At 46.2% G+C, this 26,400-nt stretch overlaps 6 protein-coding genes across 6 annotated transcripts; 4 read left to right on the top strand and 2 right to left on the bottom strand.

Annotated features, from left to right (window-relative positions):
• Nucleotides 1-829: 829 nt before the first annotated feature.
• LOC128718618 (uncharacterized) lies at nt 830-9,544 on the top strand. Its single transcript, XM_053812239.1, has 7 exons — nt 830-962; nt 5,368-5,802; nt 5,883-6,188; nt 6,264-6,866; nt 6,934-7,040; nt 7,110-7,166; nt 7,232-9,544. The coding sequence occupies exons 1-7, from the start codon at nt 830-832 to the stop codon at nt 9,542-9,544; spliced, it is 3,954 nt and encodes a 1,317-aa protein (XP_053668214.1).
• Nucleotides 9,545-13,738: 4,194 nt separating this feature from the next.
• Nucleotides 13,739-15,746, top strand: LOC128709187 (leucine-rich repeat-containing protein 57-like). The gene is made up of 3 exons (XM_053804170.1): nt 13,739-14,087; nt 14,150-14,786; nt 15,626-15,746. The coding sequence occupies exons 1-3, from the start codon at nt 13,739-13,741 to the stop codon at nt 15,744-15,746; spliced, it is 1,107 nt and encodes a 368-aa protein (XP_053660145.1).
• Nucleotides 15,747-15,849: 103 nt separating this feature from the next.
• LOC128718617 (alpha-amylase A-like) lies at nt 15,850-17,530 on the bottom strand. Its single transcript, XM_053812238.1, has one exon. It carries the CDS (start codon nt 17,443-17,445, stop codon nt 15,850-15,852), a length of 1,596 nt encoding a protein of 531 aa, XP_053668213.1. The 5' UTR covers nt 17,446-17,530.
• A 773-nt stretch (nt 17,531-18,303) lies between these two features.
• Nucleotides 18,304-20,003, top strand: LOC128719125 (histone acetyltransferase KAT8-like). Its single transcript, XM_053812748.1, has 2 exons — nt 18,304-18,528; nt 18,606-20,003. The coding sequence occupies exons 1-2, from the start codon at nt 18,304-18,306 to the stop codon at nt 20,001-20,003; spliced, it is 1,623 nt and encodes a 540-aa protein (XP_053668723.1).
• A 246-nt stretch (nt 20,004-20,249) lies between these two features.
• On the top strand, nt 20,250-21,221 carry LOC128707654 (NIF3-like protein 1). Its single transcript, XM_053802612.1, has 2 exons — nt 20,250-20,443; nt 20,507-21,221. Exons 1-2 carry the CDS (start codon nt 20,250-20,252, stop codon nt 21,219-21,221), a joined length of 909 nt encoding a protein of 302 aa, XP_053658587.1.
• Nucleotides 21,222-21,547: 326 nt separating this feature from the next.
• LOC128718616 (haloacid dehalogenase-like hydrolase domain-containing protein 2) lies at nt 21,548-22,610 on the bottom strand. Its single transcript, XM_053812237.1, has 3 exons — nt 22,378-22,610; nt 21,790-22,306; nt 21,548-21,718 (listed from the first exon to the last, which is right to left on the bottom strand). The coding sequence occupies exons 1-3, from the start codon at nt 22,608-22,610 to the stop codon at nt 21,548-21,550; spliced, it is 921 nt and encodes a 306-aa protein (XP_053668212.1).
• Between the last annotated feature and the right edge of the window lie 3,790 nt (nt 22,611-26,400).

Here is a 26,400-nt window from a genome sequence, read left to right as displayed (position 1 = left end):
AGTGTGTGTGGGGGTTTGCCGAATGGTGGGTTCCGTTAACGGACACACGGTGTAGGTGCAAGGGCGCAACGAAAGTGACGAAAACCTTCAATGCCGATACGGGTGGATGCGAATCGGCCAAGGATTTAGCAGCGACTAACCGGGGTGTTGGATGCTGTTTGCGTTAGGTGTTGTGCGCGCACAGTCTCGCGTGAGATGCCGACCGATTATCTAAGCAGCGTGATCGCGATCACGTACTGCAACAGAACAGATCCTCGACCGGAGGGAAGGATGCGTGTGTAACCAAAATTCTTACGGTGTTGAATAACTAATCCCCGTCGTTGTACTAATCTACAGTGTTGAATAACATAATCTACCGAAAATGGTGTGTTGAGTAGCAATTCCTGACGCCAATGCTGATTATCCGACGCACATATGCTCCGTTCCCGTATCTTCATTCGCAGAGTTACAACTAGGTTCGCGTGTGCGCGTGTATGTGTTTGTGTAAGTTAACCAAATAGAAGTAGCTTTAGCAGTTGGAATCCCATCGAAAACCGCAACTGAAACCCACCAAAAAACAAACCGCGCGGGTCAAGGAAATAGTGCCTCACGAACCAAGAATCCCTGGGTACCAAGAAACCCCGATCATCGCCAGTTTGAATGATTCGATCCGATCGCAATCCTAGCATCGGCACGCATCGTTCGAGATAGCACGAAACTATCAGAGAGCCCAGGGCGGGAAGACCACAACCAAGGCGACGGTGGTGGTGGTGGTGGTGCTAGTGCGCGAACAAACGAAACGAAAGAACCACCCCGATAACACCTTCATCGGGGCAACCCCGGCCGCTCGATGGCGAAGGGAGCAAAAAGGAAGACCAAATGGGTGTCCTTGTCGCTGGCCAACGCAAACACCAAGACCTCCAATGCGACCGGCTCGGATAGCGAACAGACGACCCACAGCCAGCAGCAACACTATGGAGATGGTGAGTACCGGGTGGGGCGATATGCATTAGGGAGATATGGAAGGATTCCAAAACAAAAAAAAAACCCCTGAGGGCCGACCGCATGTGTTCGAAGATGGTCGTTTGAAACCGTCGTCTGGGCCTGTCACGGTGCGTAGGAATGTTGTGCCGGCTTCCAGAAATAACGTCTTGCTTCGGTCTGCTTTTTTTGTTTTGGCTGTTGGTTTGACTTGGTCGGCCGCATGCACATCACATGGTGTCGACAATTGTGTGACAGCAGACAGGAGACACCTAGAGAGAAGTCAGTGGCTCTTAACTGATTGACGTAACTGGGAAGCGTTGAGAATATTGCGCTACGCATTACGGGAGGTACTGGCTAAAAGGAATAATTGGTAATAGATATAGAAGGTCTGGACCTAAAACTGAGCTGATAGTTTTGGAAAATTTGAGTTGGCCGAAAAGATCTGCAAGTCAACCTAAAAGAATAAATTGTTAATGAGTTTATCACATATCGTCAATAGTTTGTTAATAGTGTGAAACGACTTCAAATCCAAAGGGTTGCTTCAAATCCTAAACGCGAAAGAGTCTTCAGGTCTTCAGGTCTTATACCAGATTCTTCGTATGTTTAAGTTTGAGACTAACCCCACTACGCATTGCGGGAAGTACAGTGGAGCACCGATTTTCCGTGCTCATCGGAACTCGATGGTTGCCGAATAATCGGATAACACGGATAACAGGCACATCTCCTTGATTGATAACAAATAGTGTATGTAGTAGTAGATTTTTTTGGTGTTTGATTAATGTTTCCTGTGTATTTAATTGTTTCAAAAGAAGCTGCCGATGTTTTTTTTTTAATTTAAGCTTTTTTTGTCTCTCAAAATTGGGTCTTTCATTTCTGCTGTCAACGATGTTGCATAGAATATGTCAAATTTCCTTTGGAACTGTCATTTCCGATATGCACGTATAATCAAACACCGAGACAGGGCAGGACATCAGACAGGTAAATGGCGCCCGGATAATCGGCGTTCGACTGTACTGGCCAAAACGAGTCATTGGTAATGGATATTAGTAAGGTCCCATAGGATTCAAAGCAACCCTGAATCTAATATGCCGTGAAGCATGTAAAATATTGAGGAAGTATAGAACAACATAAGTTGACAGAAGAGAACAGCAAGAAGAACGCAAAAGAAGAAATTATTTATCATCAAAAGTTGGCTAATAGTGTGAAACGACACAGGGTTGCTTCAAACCCTATGCGAGAAAGCGTCTTCAGGCAATGATAGATCTAACGTTTTGAAACAATTGTTATGAAAAGGTACATCACGAGGCAACTTCTTTTCAGAGAATAAAAGAAAATAATGTAAGCAAGGCGTGTTACCGGTGATTTACGAACCGCTGATAAAAGAAGAACCAATAAACTCAACGACCCACCGGGAGATAAACAAACAAACAGCAAAAGTTAACCTCCGTTCGTCTGGAGTCTTCAGACTTTTCGCTCTGCTCACTAGTGCCGGGTACAAGCCGGCGTAAGCACCGGGGGTTTGTTTGTGCAGCTAATTATCTGCAGCATTTTAAAATGCTGCTTGGTGGCTGTCAGCTTCACCAATGGTCTGAACGGTTAGTGCGTTCACATGATCCGCAATAGCCGGGCTCGTTTTTATGTGCACCGAGCTTATTATGATACACTTTCTAATCAGAGCAGAAGCAGCAGTAGCTGACCGTGGTAGTTTCAACAAAACGATCGACAGCTTGTGGTTCGGAATCACACCTGTAAGTCGGAGCTGCAGAAGAAGAAGGCGTTCGGGAGCGCCAACAATGGTTAGCTGGTGTGGTAGAGCCTATCGATGATAAGATATGGTTACCGGCAATGGGTATGGAAGGTTTCTTCAGAGAGACAGATGGGGGTTTACCTCGGATTTCACTTCCCATGCGGTGCGGTGGCTCTCGTACTGTGTGTCGTACACTTATCCATCACGGTCGGCTACTTCCACCGACCTGCGTCATCTTCTTTTTGCCCCCAAAGGAACTCCTTCCCGTTCCATGAATTAGGCAAGACGACCGGTGGATTGTGCATATCAGCATGCGTTATGCTTATCAGAAGCGAAACCCAAAAAAAAAAACATAACTCACCTGAATAACTGACTTCCTGCGCGGGAGATAGCTGCAGTACTACCCTCACTCTAGCGCCGGTAGGCAAATCAAGGCGTTGATTAAATAAATACCGGGCCCACTTTTTGTCCATTTTTGGGACAGCTGCACCCGGTAAGGGATTGCCTCACGTTACCAAACAGTTACATCAGCAGAACGCTTCTTTCGCATGTTTGTTCTTTTCTTCTCGGAGAGGCTGTTTTTCCGTGTCTCCTGCAATTAAAATGGGACAAACTATGCGTTAAGGATTCATAGACAACCAGCCCGAAATGTGGGAGCGGGAGCGCAGGTTTCGGTGTCCCATTTTGGCTACTAATTACATCGCATTCCGTTCCGTTCCATCGCGCTTACATAAGTGGCCGTTTGTGATGTGGGTCAGGTGTCCCGTGATTGTGCAGTTGTCTAGCGAAGGGTTTTTTTTTTTTTCGTTGTTGTCGCTCCTCGTTTAGGCATATTTCTCTGCCACGGTTTTCACTACTATTTCCGTACCGTAGGAAAACCATACACACATACACATGGCCACTTTAAACAAATCTGGTGGCGCTTTTCTGCCGGTATTTTTGCAATCGATTGGAAGGGTTTTTTGAACGGTAGCCAATCGGGACCGCTGAACTCCACACGAGAAATTGAACATAGGCATGTTATGTACTGTATATATGGTTTCGTTCCATCCATTTGAACAGGAGTGTAATTTTAGGCATTTTTGAATGAGAAATTTTAGAGTTTTCGAAACCCTGAACGGATATTCGTTGTCTAATCTTCGCTGCATGATGTGTTTTTTTAATTTCTTTTTTTAAGATAAGTCTCAAGAATCAGGAAATCTAGACCGGATTTTAATATCTGGCAGATATTAATCGATATTAATGGCGGACAAATAAAACACTTGACAAATAAATAAATACACTTGATACCTCACAAATAAGACACTTGAAACCTCACAAAAAACCTCCAAACTTGGGTGTTTTTGGTGAATATTAGACGACCTGAACGACCTTTTCGTTGTCTCATCTTCATTGGATGATGTGTATTTGATTTCCTTTTTTAAGGTTAATATAAGGAAATATAAGGAAATATAATATAATATAAGGAATCAGGGAACGTCAATATCTATTAGATTGGTATCGATATTAATGGCGGACAATTAAAAGCATACTTGAAACCTCACAAAGACCCTCCAAATTTGGCTGTATCGACGCAACTCGACTATCACGGAACTATCGACGAATTTTAGACGACTGGTATTCCTTGTCTAATCTTCATTGGGTGGTGTATTTTTGATCTCTTTTATGCCGCACATAATATGAATCAAGAAATCTGGAATTGTCCATCAATCTCTGGACGAGCAGCGCCGATATTAATGTCGAACGAACAAAAACACACCTAAAATCTCACAGAAAACCTCCAAATTCTTGCGATTTCTCTTGCTTTGTGCACACGCGCATTAGCATTATGTAAAAAAAAATTGGCGAACGCGAAACGACAAACAGCGCAGCACCGCGTACTTTAAAAATATGTGTACACCGCGGTGTTGCTAAAGTAACGCAACCCTCGCAAAAGTAACCAAAAAGTGATCACCGCACCATGCTGACGGTTTCTCTCCCAACGGGGGTTTTTTTTATGTCAAACTGTTCAGTGTACTGCGCTATCGCTCTGCCGATCAGTCACATGATGCGTCGTCAATAGTAACGCCACCAACTATGGGCGCTGCTTCAGAGTAGCCTGGTTTCTTCCACATCAGTCAAACAGCATCATGTATACCGATGCCAAGAAGCGAACTGCACTTTCGAAGGCAGTGGCGCACACGGTGTGAAGAGTGTTGGTAGCCGCGCACCGTACCGCGTGTGTACCTCTCGGGCTGAAGTTGTCAAGCGGGTGTGTGTGTGTGTGTGTGAATAGAACGGCAGAAGAATTGGGTACGCGCCGAGCCGTATACACTATTTTTGGTGACGCAAGGACTGCGGGGACAAAATAACGTAGCGCGTGACACATCCGTACCGGGTACACGCCATCCGATACTTTCGAACACCGTTCGGCCCGATCGAAGCGAACGAGCGGGTAACATTGCCACCTTTGATGGGGCATTTTGTTTCTGTCTGTGTGTGTGTGTTTTTTTTTTGTTTTGTTCCGAACGACGGCATAACGCCGTTAAAAATAGCGTACATTTTACGTTTGCCAAATTGTACCATTTTGTCTGTTCATGGCGATAATAGTAAAGAGAGATTTTTTGTGGATTTTATCCTTTATTCTAGTGACACTAATTCTAAGTTTTTTTTTCCAGGACACCGAAGTAAAATGTACAACGGAGCTAGTTTAGCTTCAAAAGCTGGCAGAGATGTGACAGCTGGAACCGAAGTTACAGAAGAGCATAGCGGTAACGAACGCACCCAGGATCACAGTGGTAATCGAACCGATACCAGTACCGGAAGCGATTGTGCCACGGGTCAGGAGCGGCGATCTGTGAACAGCTACCACAGACGTCGGCCACCTCCATACAATGCCCGAACCGGATGGAGCGGTGGATCCACCGGTGGCTCTAGTAATGGTCGCAACAACTATCATCGCAATGGTTACTATGGAAATGGCGGCGGATACTACGGCGGAGGAAAACGGTCTTACTTTGATAGCTACACAAGGCGACAACAAACTGCAACCAGCACGAACCGAACGACCTCCGGTGATGGGGCAGAGACGGGAGGAACTACGATTAATGACGGTAAGATTTTCGTATTGTCCCCCGTGCTGTGGAACTAATTCAACACCCCCCTAATATGTGTCTAATGTCTTCCCGTTTAGACGAGTATACGCGAATAACAACACCGCGACAGGATGTACTGTTTAAGAAGGGTTACCTGTCCCGGCCGAAGCCTTCCGTCGCGACAGCCAGTACGTCCAACACGGGGTCCAGCTCAATTGCCGGCACCACTAGTGAGGGTAGCGATGGTGGAAATGCAGGTGGCAGTAATAGCATCTCCACGACGGAATCCATCACATCCGAGTATGGTGGATCGTTTGCGGCCGATGGTAGCCCACTGTACGACTATTCCATCCCATGTATTCCGTGCGGGTACTTCACCGAGAACGGTGTGCTGGTGATGAATGGTAATATCCGTAGTTCTTATTACAACAGTAACCGCACTCCATGCGACTGACGCCATTGCTTTATGTGTTCGACAGGTTTCGCTGTGGATAACAATGGCTTTTCGTACTTCAACGGTGGCCAGACGTACATCTATCCACCGAACTACAACGGCTGCCAACAGTCACCGTTAGCGACCACAAACACAGGGGACCAAACGGCGGATTCGATGCTGTACGCAACCGACGACACAAATGACGAAGCTAACACGAATGAATCGACCGAACTGGATAGAACCACACCGAACCATTCGACGCCCGTCATAGATTCCGAATCGATGCCAGGGTACGAAGATATTTCTGTTGTTTCCTGTTCTGGAGCGTATAACGAAAACGAAGCCACCGGTGGTGATGGTCAATACTTCACGAACGATGGCCTTTCCACGATGGAGCAGGTACCCCTGTGCGAAGTGGTTCCGGAGCAGCCCATACCGACTAAGCTAGCTGGGGAAGAATCGGTAGACACTAGCGCGGTTTGCGATGCGTCAAATGAATCGGCTTCCACCAGCGTGCAGGAAGTGCAAGATTTCTCGGAGAACGGATATTTCCAATACACCAATGGGTTTGATTTGGCACAGTTTTATAACTCACTGTGCTATCCAAACTTGCTGATGGACCAGTACCGACTGTATGATGATGCTGGTGAGTGAGACTATCGCCGCAAGGGTGAAAAAGAAAACAGTCAATAATGTGTCTTCCAACGATTTAGGTTTACCATTGTACAGCGGTTCCGAGTACGCTATGGCAAATGAAGAAGTCTATGGACATCAGCACAGCTTTAAGAAACGTAAAAAGCGTTTCCGTACGTTTGAGGAGGTATGTATGCTGCTGTATCAACATCTTATCCCAGACTAATAATGCTTCTTTTTGAAACTTCATCTACAGATGCCATCAGTAAATGGGAACTCTTTTGACGTTGGAAATACACCATCCGAAATGGCGGTAAGTAAACCACAAGACATCTTCAAGAAATATATTGTAACGTTGGGTTTTGATGCTTCTTTCAGGTGGAACCCAACACTATCGGTAGTGATGCTATCGATTGCGTGCCAGCAAACCATGTTCCTTCTAGTGCTGTATGTCATCAGTCGTATCAGCTGAATGCTGAAGTGCAAGAATTTCTACCTTCCGTACCCACGGTCGTTCCACATTCAAGTGCCGTTAAGCCTGACGATGTGTGTGCATCACTTGACAAAACGAATAGCTGCACCAAGGGTAACACTTGCGCCGTGGCGAAGCCTCGACATTCAGTAACACCAAAACTTCCAAAGCCATCGTCCCAAAAACTCGCTTCCGGGCCCGTTGCTCATGCTACCGACGATACAGCAAACGTTTCGCCACCGTCGGCCAACGGAAAACCACCGCTAAACAAAGCGAATCGCAAAAAGGACCTGATCGAATCAACGCTTGCCTTTGCAGCCCAGAATATTGATCTCACGCGTCCAAAAACGACCACTTCCCAAGAGTCGTCACATGACAGCGAACTATTCTGGACCACCGTCGATCGCAACGGGCGAAAGAAGCGTGTAGCATCGGTTCCGGAACAGCACACGGTCACTGCCAACTCAGCGGAGAAGGAATCTTCTACCGAAGAACGAACGAAAGGGAAATTAACTGTTGGAGATGGGATGCAATCGGAGGCATCGATCCAACTGCAGGATAATGCGTCTGCAGTAGCAAGTCAGACATTGCTCGACGCGAACGCGGTTGCCACGGATGAAAGTGGCAAAAAGGAGCAACCAACGAAAAGTAAGAAAAAGACACATAAGCACAAAAGACAACAACTCCGGAGGTCAATGGGGAATTTCAATAAGCAACCGCTGGAAGGTTTTCAGTTGATCGAACCTGAATTTACTTCTTCAGCGACGGGACATCGTAAGGGCAAAAGCAGTGATAAAGCGGGACGAGTTGATACTATCGTTCAGAAAGCTCAAAACGAAGATACGCAGGTGGTTAAACAGTCCAATAAGAAACAGCTATCCGCTACGGTGACCCTGGGGCCAATTGGGACAACGGATGGGCACTGCCGTGTCGTGGAGGAGCAGCCAGAAACCGTGGAAATGAACATTAATTGTGATAACTCAAGCAATGGTACCACTTCGGAAGTCTCGCTTACGGAAGAGGTGGATCAGTACGAGGTTGGGGAGACGGTTGCTCAAAAAATAGTACCGTTGTTAGCCTTTGCCTCAGCGATGGATGTGAAAACTATTGTTAATAAGACTGAGACTGAAAAACATCACCAACAATTGATGTCGGTGGCCGTCGAGCAAGAACAGAAAGCTGAAATTGCGGAACAAGCAGTCGTTCAGAATGGGGTGATTCAAAATGATATCAAACAGGTAGTACCAATTGAAGAGGTATTGAAAGAAGCTAATCAGGAGACAGTGCAGAGCACACTGGATCCAACCGAGCTTGATGCTTCGATGGTTAATCTTTGCTTAAAAGCGGATAATGTTTCCGGTCAAGACGAAACAAATGAAACTCTGTCGCCTGTAATCGAAAAGCAACAGCTCACGAATGTGAAACTGTCCGTCGACACGAGCGTGTTTGCCAGCGCCGCTAAGCAGCTTACAATCAGCTCCGTTAGTCCCACATTGCCAGCGCTCGAAGAAGACGAGTCGGAAGATCACGTGGATGGTGTTGCAGACGATAGCACCGCATCAGAAGGTGACGATACGCGCACGAAGCGTGACAGTATGTCCGGTGCGGGTTATACCGAAAGCATTGACTCGGGTCTGCAAAGCCCTGCACCGTGTGGTGGAGTTGCCTCACCGGAAACCTCGTCCATGGTGAGCTCGATCGAAAGCCAACCGGCCATAGATTTGCCGGATGTAGCGTCCAGCCAGTCGGCCTTGTCCCAGGTGGTAGGTACATGGCTTATGAGAAAGCTGGAAGTACACGAACCCGAGGAGGTGTTTATACTGCCAAACAATCCGCTGCTGATCCAGCGTTTGGAGCGGTTCCATCAACTGCAACGACGAGAACATCGTGATCGGCTGCGAGGACCGTTCTCGTCTGAATCTGAGGGAGAAGACCAGGAGTACGATCTCGAGGATGATGACGACACGGATAGTGACTACATGAGCGACGGCCATGGAAGAATTGATCGCACACAATCGGATGACGCTAACAGCACAAATCCAGGCTCACCCCTCAACTCTGTACAGCAGGACGTTGGTGTAGTGCAAAAGAATCCGCTAGGTGGCGCACAACAAGGGTCACTAACGAATGCAGCAAAGCCGCAGCGTGACGAAAGCAAACGATATGCAACACAGCACAGTGATGGCGGCAATAGTTCGAAACGCTGCATAATCATGTAGGGATTCGCGTAATGCTAACGAGCTTCATCTTCATTTATAAATATTCTACATCGTGATCTGTGCAGCCAACTACTCGAAACTCACATGCACACACGCACACAAACAGACACGCCGCTCATTGCCTTTTCCTTCATGCTGAGATATTTCGTAAGGAGTTGATAAGATTTGCATAATCACACAATTAGGTTGTTAAAGAGACGGTATCAGAAACACATGCGGGAAAAGACATGGACACACGTTCTTAAATGAACTGCGCGACCACCTCATCACCGTCGCCCGTTGTCTTTTCGCAAAGAAGGGATATAAAATTTCTAATCGCGATACAGCGCAACGTTAATTATTATTCATAAATTAGTATACTATGGCACTCGTACTATAATCGTACCGTTTGTTAACGATAGAGCTGCTGAATTGTTAATACACACAGGCAAAAATGCGAACAAAGGTTTGACAAAACCCAGTACCGAGCAGGGCTTCTTTCTGCTACAAACTCTATTCGCTAATAAGGCGGACGCATGCCGTAAAAGGGCATGGTTTTTACTCGTTGCAGCGTGCGAAGCAATGATTGCTTTCTTTCGATGTTTTCTTGCATTCACTAGGAGGTGTTTTGTTTGTTTGTTTTGTTTTCTAGAAGAATGAACCCCCCTCCCCCCACCTTCTCGCTTACACTCGATTAACGCATTGTTTAATGCAACATTGTTGAACGTAATTCTTACTAGAGATATACTTATTAATAATGGAAGGATTAATAGTTGCATAACTGCGCTGGTAAGCAATTTAAAACGCTGCGGTGGTAGCCGCAGGTTGCAATAACTTTAAAAATGAACAAACCAAAAAATGCCACAAAACAATGAATAAAATGAGACAAAAACTAAAACCTGTTAGTGTTGTTGCGCTACATACGGAAGAGAGTTCCCGTTTTTTTACGTTTTGATGACAGCTACTTAACATGCAACGATCGGTGGAAAAAGGACAAGATTTTCTGGCTGAAGTTAGTGAGTGTTTGCAGAGGTACGTGTGAACCTCCCATTTCGAATAGTTGTCCGAGCCCCTTGTCGATGTAGTTGGATTGGATGGACTCAGGAGTTAGTTGCTAATCGCCCCGAAGATTTATATCTCAAACCAACTAACTTATTGAATAACTCAATAACGAATCGCTAGGATGGGTTGCTAGTCGCCACGAAGAAGGAGCCAAGGGTCGTTCTCCTTCACTCATGACTACACTCCTGTATTCTTCAGCAAGTCGAAAGCCACTTGATCTAAGCAACGAGAAAGCTGCAGTCAACTACGCATCGTGCCGAGTCGCATGTGAGCACCTTGCACTAGAAACATCGTACCCTTCAGGCCTTCATCACGCTCAGAATGTTTGGTCCGAAAAACAGCTCAGGTAGCTTGTGGTTAATTCTTCTTCTTCATGCGCTAATCGCTCTTCTCTCTGCCATGTCCCGGAACTTGACGATACAATGACTCGTGCTAATAGAGGACTTTCATGTATCAGAATGCGATATATGAGATATTAGGTATCTTGATGGAGTCTAATGCATTTTTGAAGTGAAGTGAATGTGAAAATTGCTCGTAGTCCAGTAATAATGTTCCTTAAAAAAACTTAGCAACGTAGTCCTCATTTCTGACCTTCTTTGACTTCTTTGAGTATCATAACTGTTGGGACCATTGTGCGGTTGCCTGCCCCTGGCTCACGGCTGGTGACAGCCGTCGATATCGGGGTGACAGGTCAAAAGAGCAAGGGATAATTTGCGCGCTCTTCCAAAAGGTCCCGTCGACGAGATAGGTCGTGCGAGTGTCGCGTAGCGCCGTAATAATCCTAATATACGGTTTAAGTTATTTTATGTAAAAAACGTGTTCGTGTACAATTGCAACGCCGCACATTCGAACACAAAAATAACGTAGGTGTGCAACAGTATAAAGCGCTATATTACAAACATAACAAAGACCATAAACTTCAAACTTTTGGTCGATTGAGTTGTGGCCCCTAGCAGTTCGAAACTTAATCCGATGATGCTTCTTCCCCGGAACGAATTATGCCTGCTGTCTTCCCAGTCTTGTGTAGATCTCCACGTTCTGCCAGTTTTGTAGTCTACTCTTATCATCAAACGATTCCTTCCTCTGGTTGCTGTGTGAAATCGCAAAAAACAAACTGTTTGGACAGGCAGCGAGAGCCTCCGGCTAAACTAGATACTTCACGCACGGTCAAGTTTATACACTTATTTTTGCCCCGTTTCACTTCTCTTTGTAACTTACTTGCTCATCCAAGTTTATGCTGACGACGCATTCCAACTTGACCTAGTACACCGAACGTGATCGCGATCGCGAACGACGGTTCGACAATTCGATGGTCATGGGGGTGCTGCTGGGTAACGTTGTTATTTATTTATCTTCTTTTTTTTTCAGTGACATGGGGCTGCACTTCTAATAACTCGCTACATTATAAGCCAGCAGTCGTTGAGGAACATCACAGCGGTTGTGTTGTCTTCAGGCAGCGGCGCTTCTCCTAGCGCAGTTACGAATTCCCTTGTCACATCAGCTGGACACAGTTTTTTTGGTTTATGGTAAGTTTTTGGCGTGTCTATACCATACCTCGGAAATGGTCTGAGTCGACTCCTCAGTAGCCTCTGTGCCTATACCTCGATTATATCCGAGGAGTGTGGATCGTTGAGAATCAGTGAAAACATCTGCAGTGGTGATCTCAAGGTATAGCTGTAACAAGGTACGTACTGTAAGGCCATATTCCAGGTTCATAAGCTTGACGGAGGTGAAGTTTATAAGCCGAAGGTCAATAAATTTAATATTCCTCAAAAAGTTTGACAACCCTCAACAGATGCGCACAATGGTTGAACTCGTGGGCGTTGATGAACTTGATAGTTGACTATACAGTAACAAACTTGCGTGGTCTTTTATTTGACACAATTTTAGGGTAAAACCCAAAATAACAGCCAACATTTCGTGTAGAGTTGGGTCACAGAGAACTAAACCTGTACAGTTTGATCAGTTGTTTTAAGTGAACGAACGAACTTTGTACGTTATAACGCAGATTGAACTGCCCGTAATTAAGGCTGAACGGAATGTAACGTAGGTGGAGTGACCTGGAACGGCAGGTTGTGCGAACTACCCGCGGGATGTAGGAACATTAGGTGAGCGACCTGGAACGGCTGATTGAGCGAACTTCCCGTAGAATGTCGAAACATTTAGGTCGAGGGAACGAGATGAACGAGATAAAATTTGAGATAAAAGAACGAAGCATCTGTACCGTTCGTTCAGTTCTTCACAATGAACGAACCGGTTCGGTCTAGTACCATACAAAATGATTTACCCAACCCTAATTTTGGTGTCCATAAGTCTGAGTTCTTTCAACTTACACATACTTCCAGCACGGTATGCAGTCAATGGCCGCTGAACTATTGCACCCGTGCTTTACCGAAGCAAAACGTGATATCTCGACAAAACAACATGGCGCATCTCAAATTTACTAACCTCATTAATCACGCAGAACCTATCCTTGACCTATAATGCATGCCCGTTTCGTCACCGGCTGCAAAAGGTTATCGTTGCGAGGAAAGAGAGTTTCCCACGGGGCGGGTGGGGTGGTGGATCGTTCCGATGCAGGGAGAAGGTCACGAAAAACTTAATTCCGTCCACCACGTAGCGCGCAAAGTAAACATCACCAGCTGAGATATAAAGGACGATCGGCACAACAAACGAGTTGGTGTCATGCAATCTTTTCGCTGTGTGGATTATTTCGTGTATGGTAAAAATAGCTCCTGACCATTAGGCGGGCGGCCATCCACCTGCACGTGTACCAATCCCCATCGGGGCGTTTGGCAAAAGCCGTGTGTATAACCCCACACGATCAAGCGCACGCAGGATGTAGATGTATAGGTGTTGCTTTGGGACCGCACCGCAGCAACCATTGAGCAGCAAACAAATGACCACACCGTTCTTCGCTTAGTGGGAGACGTTGTTTCATGTGATTCATAATTATACTTTTTCTTTACTTTAATGTTGCGCATGTGCTAAGCAGAGTGATCCTACCATTGGGGGCCAGTTGTTGCGACAATAGCGTACCGTGAACACGCACTTCAGGGGATCGTTTGCCATATTTCGTTTGTTTGTGATCGATTTGGGTTTCATTTTTCTTTAACATCTCCCGTACATCCTCCCGGCGTCCCGTCCCGGCAAATGGAAGGTGGCTTCAAAAGCATAATGCACCTGAGCTATCGCAACTTTCGTTCGATACCGGAGGAGCTGTGCGGTTCGGAACGGCACAACATTGAGGAGATTTATCTGAAGGAAAATTTGATCCACCGACTGCCGGATTGGTTTCTCGTGAGGATGGGCCATTTGCGGTTTTTGTGTCTCGCCGGCAACATGATTAGTTCGCTGCCGGACGCGATCGATCGTATGGTGTGTTTGGAAACGCTCGATCTGTCCGAGAACGCGCTGCACGGTTTGCCGTCCACCGTTGGACGCTTGCGGCGACTGACCAAGCTGTTGCTGAATGGAAACAGCATCGAGCGGCTGCCGTTGGGTTTGTGTTTGTTATGTTTTCTGCCACTGTACGACAATGGTGACGTTGTGTTTTTGTTGCAGAACTTGGGCAGCTCCAGCAGCTAGAGGTGCTGGAAGTGCGCAAAAACCGTCTCACGACCATACCCATCCAACTGGCACAGTGCATCGCGCTGGAAGATCTACAGGTGGACGATAATCCCGGCCTGTGGTCCATTCCAACCCGACTATTTGCCCTGCCCGCGCTAAATTACGTGTCGGCGGAACGGTGCAACTTGTTCCAGCTGCCGTACACCATCAACGCCACCACGCTGTGCTTCGTGCTGCTGTTTAGCCACCAGCAAAGCCTCACCCATTGCCCGCTGGCATTGGAACGTTTCGCCCAACCGGATTACGAATCAATGGAGCAGAAGGTGAAGCGTATCAGAAACCCACCCTGCTATCGGCAGATCCGCTGCCACGCTGTGCCGTATCTACTGAATCTTCCATCCGCGCTGGTGCATCTGTGCGACCGACATAGTTCTGCCGGGATTTTACCCGACTTCCTGTTCGACACGGCATTGCGAGCGTGCTGTGGTCGGCTTCGGTGGGATAGTCTGGACGAATTGGACATGCCAAGGTACTGTAAGGACCGATTGATCAATGGACCGGTGGCCAGCTGCAGCAGTGTCCCGTGTGGCAAGGAGATATTCACCACCGCTGTTTTAGCGCTTGTTAAGAGGTGAGTTGGATGATTTTGTTTCCTTGCATTTCAAGGGCACCATGCGTCTCCATCAGGACACACAGGCGATTAGTGTTGGGTGAATCTTAATCTATATTAAAAAGATTAATGAATACTGGATCAACAGAGATCACTAGATTTGAACCAGGTCTCTGAGACATTAGCGTGATCTTCTACAGTCTCAGGAAATTTCTCTACTCAAAACCCTTGTCGCGACGAACGAAGCTCGGACTTTACAGAACTCATATGGTTCCAGTACTCACATACGCCTTTGGGACATGGAAGTTGTCCAAAACTGACGAAACCCTCAGAGCTCGAAAAGAAAAAGCGCAGAAGGACCTTTGATGTGGAAGGACAATGGAGGAGCCGCTACATTGACGAGCTCCACGAGCTGTACGAAGAACTCACTGTCGTACTCACCAGGACTCACCAGGACGCCGCTCGCCATGAATTTCTTTTAGGTCGTTCACATGGACAGAGATGGGGTGATGGCATTAATGCGTTGACTAGAATGGCCGGGATAATGGATTGACGACGACGCCGACAAAACTCTACGTACAATATCAATAATTCAAATTTCTATTGTTCGTTTTTGAACAAGCCTTCTGAATTTAAATATGAGACGAGTTCATGAAATTGATCAGATTTTCTTATCCGTTTGACCGATCATGACCGGTTTTGACCGATACTGTAGGTTCTCTTATCGTAAAGGCCTTTTGTTTTGATAAGTGGCAGCTGCACCTCACTGTCTTATCTTATCAACATCGTTGGGGGGGGGCGTTGGCTTGATGTTTGTTGTCAAAATAGTACTTTTTTTTATTTCGATTTACTTTCAGCAGCAAGGAATACGCGCACAACTTCATCGTTAGTGTGTTGTTTTGCTCGAAGCTTTGTGCGGATCGTTGGTTCCAGTACAACTGTGATGCGTACGACGAGCTATCGTGGGAAATTCCAAACTAACGATCGTCGCGTACAGCCGTCCAGTCTAGACCATCACATTAGAGCCGGGACTACGGTGAGAAATGGAAGTGTGGAAAACGAGAAAGTGATTTAGTAAGATATATCAATGTGAATACATTCCCCGTACACTTACCTCACTGTGGATGGCAATCACACCGTCCTCGGCATTCGCGCGGATAGAAATCGATGCATAACCGTTCGGCTCTACAATAACCTGCAGCCCGGTACAGGTTTCACCGACGCGCGAACCAGAAATAACATCACAGTAGATACCAGCCGGCAGACCCGTCTGCAGGATCACATTCATGTCGTACGGTTCCAGGTTGAACGCCACAAAGCCAACGTTTCCTCGGGCAAAGGCGATCTGGTTGTTACCATTGTCCCACCAGTGCTGCATCGGCGTACCCCACGCAAGGTTGCGGAAGTGGATCATGCTGTAAATCTGGCGCCATCGGTGCTCACACACCCAACCGCCACCGCAAGTCGTGTCCGGGTTAATGATGGGCGACAGCAGATTACCCTGCGCATCGGCCGGCGGGCCCTGATCGAAGCTGGTGAATGCGAACGAACTCATAACGCGCAGCTGCCCGTACGGGTAGGCCGCTGCAAATGCGGTCGCCATTTTGTACGGCTTGGGTTCCTTGTGAGTGAGGATACCGTCATGGCCCCGCTGGTTGTCGTGATTGTCCACGAATACGAAGGCATCGCGCGACGAAAGCAGGCCCCACGCATCGCCAAAGTTGTATAACCAACGGAGAGCATCGCCACCACTGAATGCCCGGCCAAGGTAGTGTGAATACATAAACTCAGTGACCGTGCCGAGGTGCGTGTACTCGTACTTGCGGACCGCCTCATGGCTTCCCATATCGATAACTTCTTGCGCAAGGAACGCTCTCGATCCGGGTGCAAAACCGTACGCGGTGTTAAGATTGTGGAGCCGGCCGAAGATCACCTCAAGATCTGCAGGCCACATGTGTTTGGCGGCATCCACGCGGAACCCGGCAACTCCGAGCTCGATCAGATGGTTCAGGAAGTCGACGGCACGATCGCGTACCCACGGTTCGGCCTGGTTGAGATCGTGTAGTCCAACAAGCTCACAGTTCCGGATCTCGACTGGATTGCCCCAATCGTTGATGTCACACGGCGCATTGAAGTCGGGCCACCCGAACGGTACTGCCGGGAACTGACGGTCGGAGGGAATGGCCGTTGAACCTCCCGTACCAATAGCCGGCTCAACGGGTTGCGTCGCACCCATGTGGTTGATGATGATGTCCACGTAGAGACGTACGCCGGCCGCATTACAGCGGCGGGACATCTCGGCAAACTGTGCCTCCGTGCCGGAGCGAGTGTCCAGCTTGTACGAAATGGGCTGGTAGCGTTCCCACCATGGTCGGGAACCATCGTCCAATCGAATAATGATATTCTCGTTGACCGGTGACAGCTGCACACCACCGTAACCCTTCGGCCCCAGGAAACGCTCACACTCGTCCGCAATGTCGTTCCACTTCCACTCGAACAGATGCACAATGGTGCTGTGGCCAGGGACGAAGTGTGGATCGTGCTGACCTTCCACAGGGCAACTGGCAAGCGCGATCGCCAGCAGCAGGATCACTCCCGAGCGCACTACGTTCCTCATTTTACTGGACAAGGTTAACGACACCCGGTTACGGGAGAATAGACCAACACCGAGAAGTTGCATCCATTTTATAGCTTCTGGATGGGCAAATCAGTTAATGGGAAAGCATTGTATCGAAGAAGTTGATTGTTTTTTCGTTTAACATTACATGATACCGTGGGGCGTTGATAACGAAGCTTGTTCGATTGTGAATGGGAGCTTGTTCGATAAGAAGGCTTGCAGATTAGTTATCTAGCTTTTGTAGTACGGTATGTTCGGTACGAATGGAGTTAAAAGAAGAAAAAGCTACTGCAAAAAGGGATCAAATTATTCAATACCACCGCTTGAGAATTACATTCGAAGCGTTTGTACAGCGAACTGAAATCTATGTTAAACATTATGGGATGAGAATCTTGAATCTTAAGCAGAGTTCAGGGAAGAGTTTGCATTACAAATGCTCGTGGCGAAACATAGCATTACAGGGATCAATTATACCAACAGTAAAACCAATAAATTACAAAAAAAATAAATGAAGCGTCTTGAAGAAATAAAACCGTATCGTTATAGTTCTCAAATTTATTTCAAAAATGTCCTTAACAGTCAACTTGCGACACGAAAAAAGGGCACAGATAAAAGCTCAATTTAAAAATTTGAATTAACAAAAAACAGAATTTTTCATCGACCACCGTGTTTGCGACTTCTTCTAGAACTTTAATTCGAGCACAGTTCGAGCAGTTTCATTCTAGCAGTACGCCAAACACAAACAAACACAGCGGCCGAGGGCTGGCAACACTGCCCTCGGTTTGACATTTGCGTACCCAAGCAAGCGGTGGAGTCGCAAAAGTTTGTGTTGCATTTTCGTGAAAAATTACACGTCATTTTATCGATTTTTCATCTCCGCGGTGCAGTGGAAACCTCATACCGTAAAGTTAATTTGCGAAAATGGTTTCGCAAAAGTCGTTGCGAGCTAACGCGGACAGCGAGAAAGAAAACAAAACGAACACGGCGTCGGCTGTAGTTAGCGGCGGCGGCAGTGCACACGGTGACGGCAGCACTGCTCCCGGTTCCAAACAAACGAAAGAAAAAGCTTCTTCCGACACGCAAATCGTCGGTTCTGATGGAGTTAGCTCAAGTGCGGCCGGTTCACCGGATGCGAGCGGTGGAGAGGTAGGAGAGGCCGGAGTAAACGAGAATGCTGACGCAATACCACAGCTTTGTAATGCGATTTGCTTTATTTTTTGCAGGGCGGTAAAGATGAACTAGTAATTGGCGAAGAGTACATGGTACAGCGACAGGACGGCACATGGCATTTAGCGCAATTGATTCAATCGCGCCAAAATCCTTCAGATCCGAAACAGTTGGAGTATTACATACATTACGAAGGTCTCAACCGGCGGCTGGATCAATGGGTGACGCGGGATCGAATATCGAACGACAGTATGCCGGGTGGGAGTCCAACGGGTGCCGGTGACCGTGCCACCAGTGTACCTATTCCACCAAACGCGGCTGGAGATGGTGCATCTGCTAGGAAAAGCCCACTAGGATCGAATACGGCCAACGCGAAGGATCGCTTTACGGGGCTGAAACCGGGATCGAAGGAAGCCGGCGCGTTGCTAGTGAGCGGAAATGATAATATCGGGTCTAGCATTGACGGGACCGACACGGATCGGAAGATAACGCGCAACCAAAAGCGACGCCACGATGAGATAAACCACGTGCAGAAAACGTACGCCGATATGGACCCAACTACGGCTGCCCTGGAGAAGGAACACGAGGCGATCACGAAAGTGAAGTACATCGACAAGCTGCGCATTGGGAAGTACGAAATCGATACGTGGTATTTTTCGCCGTATCCGGAAGAGTACGGCAAGGTTGGCACGATGTACGTTTGCGAGTACTGTCTGCGGTATATGCGACTGGCCAAAACACTCAAGGAACACAAAGCCGTCTGTACCAAACGGCAGCCGCCAGGCAATGAGATCTACCGCAAGGGGACATTGTCCATCTTTGAAATAGACGGTAGGGACCATCGGTTCTATTGCCAGACGCTTTGCCTCATGGCGAAACTATTTCTCGATCACAAAACGCTTTACTACGATGTGGAACCGTTCTATTTCTACGTGCTGTGCGAAATAGATCGCGAAGGGCAGCATATTGTTGGGTATTTTTCCAAGGAAAAGGAATCACCCGAAGGTAACAATGTCGCATGCATTCTCATACTTCCACCCTACCAGCGCAAGGGCTACGGTAAGCTGCTGATTGCGTTTAGCTATGAACTTTCGCGCCGGGAAGGAATTATTGGCAGCCCGGAGAAACCGCTGTCCGATCTTGGGAAGCTGAGCTATCGAAGCTATTGGGCGTACACGCTGCTCAAGCTTATAAAGGACTACCGGACGACGACGATTAAGGAGCTGAGCGAACTGTCCGGCATTACGCCAGAAGACATCATCTACACGCTCCAGTCGATGAATATGGTGAAATACTGGAAGGGTCAGCACGTGATCTGCGTAACGGTTAAGCTGATCCAGGAGCACCTTCAGATGCCACAGTTTAAGAAACCGAAGTTGATGGTAGACCCCACATTCCTCAAGTGGACACCACAGAAGCGCAACAATCCAGCGAAGCAGATAAAGAAAAATTAGATTTTTAACGTCCTGTCTACTATGACCATTTATGCGTAAATTAAACTTTGAATTCCCGGTTCAAAGAAGCATAACCGAACGGATAAGAGCTGTGTTGGTGTATGACCCTTTTGCCTATGACAACCCTGCATGATGACAGATGTCAAAAGAAGCGAACGAAAAATAAAAACATCACACACCCAAGCCGGTGCTCTTGGACGTGGAATAACACAACTTGCGGCATTTTATACCGAACACAGTGCTTGAATGCTATTTAAAACTTTTTCGTTAGCCTTTTCAGTACGAAACATCGTTAAAAGTAGTGGTCAACGGTATCTCAAAGCACGTACGATGGCAACGCTTCAGGAAATAGTCACACAGTTGCGTGAGTTTGCACCGGAAAATCTTGCGGAAAAGTGGGACAATGTTGGTTTGCTAGTAGAACCACGAGATAATACAAGGTAAATGCGAGTAAATGGTACATTTCAGCCAATTCGTAGCATACATGAAACATTCCATTTTAGCCCTATTACCAACATCCTTTTGACCAATGATCTGACGGAGGCGGTAGTGTTGGAGGCTCGGGAAAAGAATGCCCAAATGATTATTTCCTACCATCCGCCAATATTCGCACCGCTCAAACGGCTGACCCAAGCATCGTGGAAGGAACGCATCATTATCGATTGTATCCGGCACGATATTGCCATCTACTCGCCGCACACAAGCTGGGATAACGTGAACAATGGCGTGAACGATTGGTTGGCAGCGTCGCTCCCACACGAGCCATATCTTTGCCGCCCGATCCTCGAAAACCCGCTGAATATGGCTTATGGCTCTGGAAGGGTGTGTAAAGTTAGCGGTGGACCCATTTCCGAAGCCGATGCCGTCCAACTCATTACCAAACACACGCAAATGAACTGTGCCATGGTTGGCGGAGCACGCGCGAATGAAAATCGGATGATACGTACGTATGCCGTTTGTGCCGGTTCGGGTGCGAGTGTGTTGAAAGGTGTTGTGGCCGATATGTACATTACCGGTGAAATGTCACACCATGAGATACTGGAAGCGACAAGCAACGGTACTTGTGTGGTGCTGCTCGGACATAGCAACTCGGAGCGTGGCTTTCTGACCGTTTTCAAAGGCATTTTGAACGATCGTCTCAATAACCGTGTGGCGATTCACGTGTCAGAAAGTGACCGTGATCCATTGCAATTGGTATTGCGGGAAAATGCAGACTAAACAAATGCCTTACCTCGAGGCAGCTGCATTGAAATGATGTTTTTTGTTATTTCATTAAGAAAAGCCTGGCCTCATTGGTTGTGGAATGATCATTTTGGACGATGAAAAATAAGAGTAATAAAAATGGCCTTATTATAGTGAGAGGTCTAAAACAATCGATAATTTCGGGGTATTCTGAGAAAAGGTACCATGTTGAAGCGTACACTATAACTTAATAAACTCTGCTTGTAATGTAGGATGTAATTCAACGCAAAACAAGACCAAATAATTTACTAGTTATATGTTGTATGCCACTTACAAGCTTGTACCTTGTTTCTGATCGTGGATTACTGGTTGGTAGAAATGATATGATGCACTACGTCGCCAAAAGTGGCAAAAATGCCACTCACTGCCGGCCGGTTTGCTTCCGTGTACATTTCCGGCTGATATTTTCCCGTCTCTACTAGATAGCCCTTCATTCCTATGCGCATCGCCCCGAGACAATCGTCCGTTGGATCCTACAACAACAAGATGCGAAGAAAAAATATTAGCTACCGAAAAAAACGACCGAATCTTGTCAAATTCTTACATCACCAATCATGACGCACTCCTCGACAGCAACGTCCTCTGGTAGGGCTGAGCGGAAAAAGTATTCATTTGGTTTACCAATGCAGACTGCCGACACTCCAGTACTGTATTCAAGCCCTTTCACAAAACATCCAGGACCGAGTGCGATACCATCCTTCGCCTTATAATACCGTCCTTCATGTATGGCCACTAGCTGAACATCCCTATTTTGGCGCAGTACACGAAAAGCTTCGTTCAGGTGATCATAGCAGAAACGTTCCGGTGCTAGGCCTACCACTACTGAATCCATTGGACGTGTGGCGTCGTTCGGAGGCATATCGGTGCGGGCATCATCCGTCAAGAGGTAGTACGGATTAAGGTTGTTTTTCCGAACGTAATCAGCGGCGGCTGCCAGAGATCCGTAAATTTCTTCCCGTGCCAGCTCAAATCCTATTTTGCGCAGCCGGTCGAACAGGGAGCCGACACTTTCCTTCGTTGTGTTGGTTACGAATTTCACTTTCACACCGTGCTGACGAAGTCTGAAAACAGGAAGCGACTATTATTTTGACGATAATTGAATGCTGTAAGATATCTGCTCTCTATTGCAAACTTTTTTAAGGCATCCACCGCTCCCTCGGTCGGCTGATCATCGATATGCAGTGTTCCACTAAGATCAATTAATGCTAATTTTACGTGCTGTAGAGCCATATTGCGCTTTATGGCCGTTAATGCGCGTGAAACAGTGAACAAACGAACAAAAGAGGATGTTTCAAGAGAAAACCTAATTCTGGGTAGAGTTTGGATTTGAATTGAATTGTTTGTTGTGACAGTTCTGCCTGACATTATGAACTGCTGGTTGTTGGTTGGCAACACTGAATGTTGGATGTTTGTAAAATCAAACAAATTATCAATTTAATTAACTTCCGCTATCATAAAAAGCTCATTCAATAAACCAACATAGTTGTTTTATAAAAAATAAAGGCCTGACCAAAACAAAAACCATTCAAATCGAACAATTCTAATGTTTTGAAAATGATGCACATATTAACCTTGGGCGTCGGACGTGTAGAAGACACTTGAGCATAATTCGAGAAACAGTCGTATTGTCATTCGCCTCCAAAAAAGTCACAGGAAAACCTCGGTCGTACGGGGAAAAGGCGATGTCGCCGTGAAAAAGTCGTGTAAAACGGGTGAAAAACCGTGAGCAAACAAGTAACTTCCATGCGTGCCCTTTCCGCGTGTGTAACAGGCGTGTTTCGTGGTGTAATTCTTTCCCGTCTGGTGAGCATCATTTAATAGCAAACATTCGCCGTGGTTTGAATGTTTTTATATGGGAAGAGGGGAAGCACAACACACAAATCGATTTGGTGTTTGGACTGATGAACGGCTTTACTGAAACACACGGTGCCAAAAAACCGATCCATACTTACTATACTAGCGAATGAAAATGTATCGTTTTTCTGGAAAGTAAAGGTGTGCAGAGCGTATAATTATTTTTTCCGAAGGAAAGGATATTTCTCACATAAGCAGATGTGCATTGGAAGGTGGTTGATGCGGACTCATCATCATCATCATGCTAATGTTGTGTGTTGAATCGGTTCTATTGTGCGCAAAAGCGCAGCATAAGTGTTGTGTGTAGCCCTGTTCTTTATGTGGTGCAGTGTACGGTACAATGTTGGTGATATAGTTTTGCTTTGATTTCGGTAGAGAAATACGGACCAGGAGACATTTATTATTTAACCACTTTTGGTGTAAATTAAAAAAAAAAATGCTCAACTTTATCTAATTTCTACCATGTTCGTCATTCTGAGTGTTTCAAACATAAAAAAGCTGAAGAGACAACACTTTAATCCTCAGTAAACTATGCAAACGTCGTGATGAATGATCGTTCTTCAGTGCTTCCTTCGATTGCTTTCCGTTTGGTTTCTGTGTACATTTTTCCTACTGGTGGAAAAGAAGCCGACGAAAATTGAACGACCATTTTTTTCTTCTTTATTGGTTCCTACATTCATTCAAGCGTAAACAGGCGTGCGGCTGCTGCTGGGGATAAGGTTTTCCGAGATTTTCGGCTGTGACGCCACCGTGTGTGTTTTCTCAAAAAGAAATCCCTCACAACCCAGTGTCACCCCCGCACAGATACGAACTTAGGCAACATGTCTCTGCTCCCTTTCATGTTTTTATTTAACCTAACCATGAGCGCACACACCCATACACACAGTAAAAACGCGTTCTTTGGGAAGGGCGTGTATGTATGGTGGGAAAAGACGTACAAGGAGGCTGGGAAATGAGAAGAAGCGTGATCCTTTCCCGAAACAAACGCGCGCGCCTGTGTATGTATGGGTGTTTTCGCTTATTAGGAAGGTATGCGGCGTTATAGATGTGTGTGACTCCGTGTATCCTTTCTTTCTGCCGCATGTGAGGCACGCGTGTTTCGTCACACATTGCACATGCTGGCCTGGGTGGGAGGAAGGAAAAGAAAAGAACATCGTGGGTGGGGTGGGGGGAAAATTTAATATAGAATCTAATTTTCCTTTCTTGCCCAGTGGGAAACGAACACTGCCTAAACCCGCATTATGGCTCGGTGCTGGATGCTACAATTTTCACCTTCTAGTTTGGACAAGATTTCTTGTTGATTTAGAGTGAGAGAGAAGTTTGTCCTTCCAAAGAACAAACATACATGTGTGTTTTACTAATCGGCAAATTAGGATTGAGAACTAAAAAAAAAAGGGAAGGAACAACTGTTCAACAATGTCAGACATCTTTTATGGATGAGAGCTGAATCGATTTGCAAGTGTTTCCGTAGGAGATGAAAAATAGGAAAAATAGAATTTAAATTCCCATACAAAGAAGAGACACAAACGTCCGAACGAAAAAAGAACAATATTTAGGCTACGGGAAACGAATATTAACCCCTTCACACATTTTATTGAAGCGCGTGACACGAAAAGGAAATTACTTTCCCATCACATCGTGCTAATGGATTGCAATTTGGCGAATCAAGTTTTAGACGTAAGTACAGAGATGCCTCGAGATACGAGCCGCCAAGCATGTGATAATTTGTCTTTGAGACATGAGCAAAATTTGGGATACGACCTAGTGACGTTGAGTGTGTGGGGCCCATCCCGTTTCTGCCTTTCTGGTGAGATTCATTCCTACTTCCCAGGACGCGCCGCTTCAGTCCGTTTGCTCCATTTGATTGGAGGAGACGAAAAACCGGAAAAACTTTCTCTGTTCGGAGAAGGAAATGTCTTCAAACTAATGTGGATTGTACTTCAGAATGAGTTTCCAATAGATTTAAGCAATTCGACCGTTCTTTATGAAAAACAGGAACCTCTCCCTTTTGACAGTTCTAGAAGGACCTCATACATATCCCTAATAAGAAAATCAGGAGACCCGAAATAGCAATGGACATCGTGATATGCACAAGAATTATTTGTAAGGTCTGGCTGGGTGTTACAACGAGGATCTTCTGGATATCTTCATGGAGGAAGATAACGTCTGACGTTTTAGCTGAAAGGACCTTAGAAGAATCGAAATATGAAGTAGTAGTGGTAGAAGGAATTATTACTCTGGGAAAATGGATGTGTCTGGAGGTGGAAGTATGAGCTTCGTGAACGAATTCTTCGAGGCCTTTTAACCGTAAGGGTTTCAAAAACATATTCCCACCAGCATTGCTGCATTAGACTTGAATAGGTACCAGAGATAAAGGAGATAATCACCACTCGAGATATAAAGTATATATTGGGAAGGTTGAAGGAAGTTTGAGAGTTTGAGAATAAAAATCCCCTGAAATAGTAGCGCCTGGTGCTTGCATCGAAGTTGCTCAATATCCTCAATACTTCCGCAGCATTCGGAAGAAATGGTAGCAAGAAGCAAACCACGTTGGACAGTGTTTTTAAACGATATGCAGGTAGAAATGAGCAAATTGTGGCGTATCTCGAGGTGTCACTGTATGAGGAAAACGTGGCGTAACGAACCCAGAACCCGAGAAAGGGAACCCAACACTCCCCCCGTCAGCAAACACCACATGTCCGATACAAAGTGTTAACCCAAAACTGGCGTGTTCCGGTTTTTGTTGTTGCTGTGCAAAATGGAAAAAAGGTCGAAAAAACGAAACTAACAGCCTACTTAGCTGCTAGAATAGATCAACAACATAACGGTGGTGGGAGAGGATGGAAATTACCAGCGCGAGGAAAAATCAATCATGAAAAGTTTATTTTTTTTCCTAGGGGTGTCGTGAAAGTTCCAACTTTTATATATTGTTTATATAATTCAATTCTTTTTGTAATGTTTCATTTTCCGTTTCTTTCTCTCTCTCTCTCTCTCCTTTTAGCCCCTAACCAGTTCGGTGGAAATGTGATTATAATTTCGTTTCCCCTCCCCACTGCAGCATACAAAAAACAACACACACACGGCCCCGGCATACTGTGATCAGTCGTCGAAAGGAAAACAGTTTGATTTGTGTGCATTGTCGCGAATATTAAACGTGCACCCACTCAACGCGCGCGCACATCCAGTATGCTGATTCCCAGTGTTTTGTTGCCTATGTTGGCCTCGTGAAGAATTTCCACCGGCTTCCATCACTAATAATCATCCCGGTTCCTGGTGTTGTGCGTGTGTGTGTGTTTTTTTC

The sequence above is a fragment of the Anopheles marshallii genome, chromosome 2, assembly GCF_943734725.1.
Source record: "Anopheles marshallii chromosome 2, idAnoMarsDA_429_01, whole genome shotgun sequence".
Classification (NCBI taxonomy): Eukaryota; Metazoa; Arthropoda; class Insecta; order Diptera; family Culicidae; genus Anopheles; species Anopheles marshallii.
This window is presented reverse-complemented; position numbering and strand designations above follow the sequence as displayed.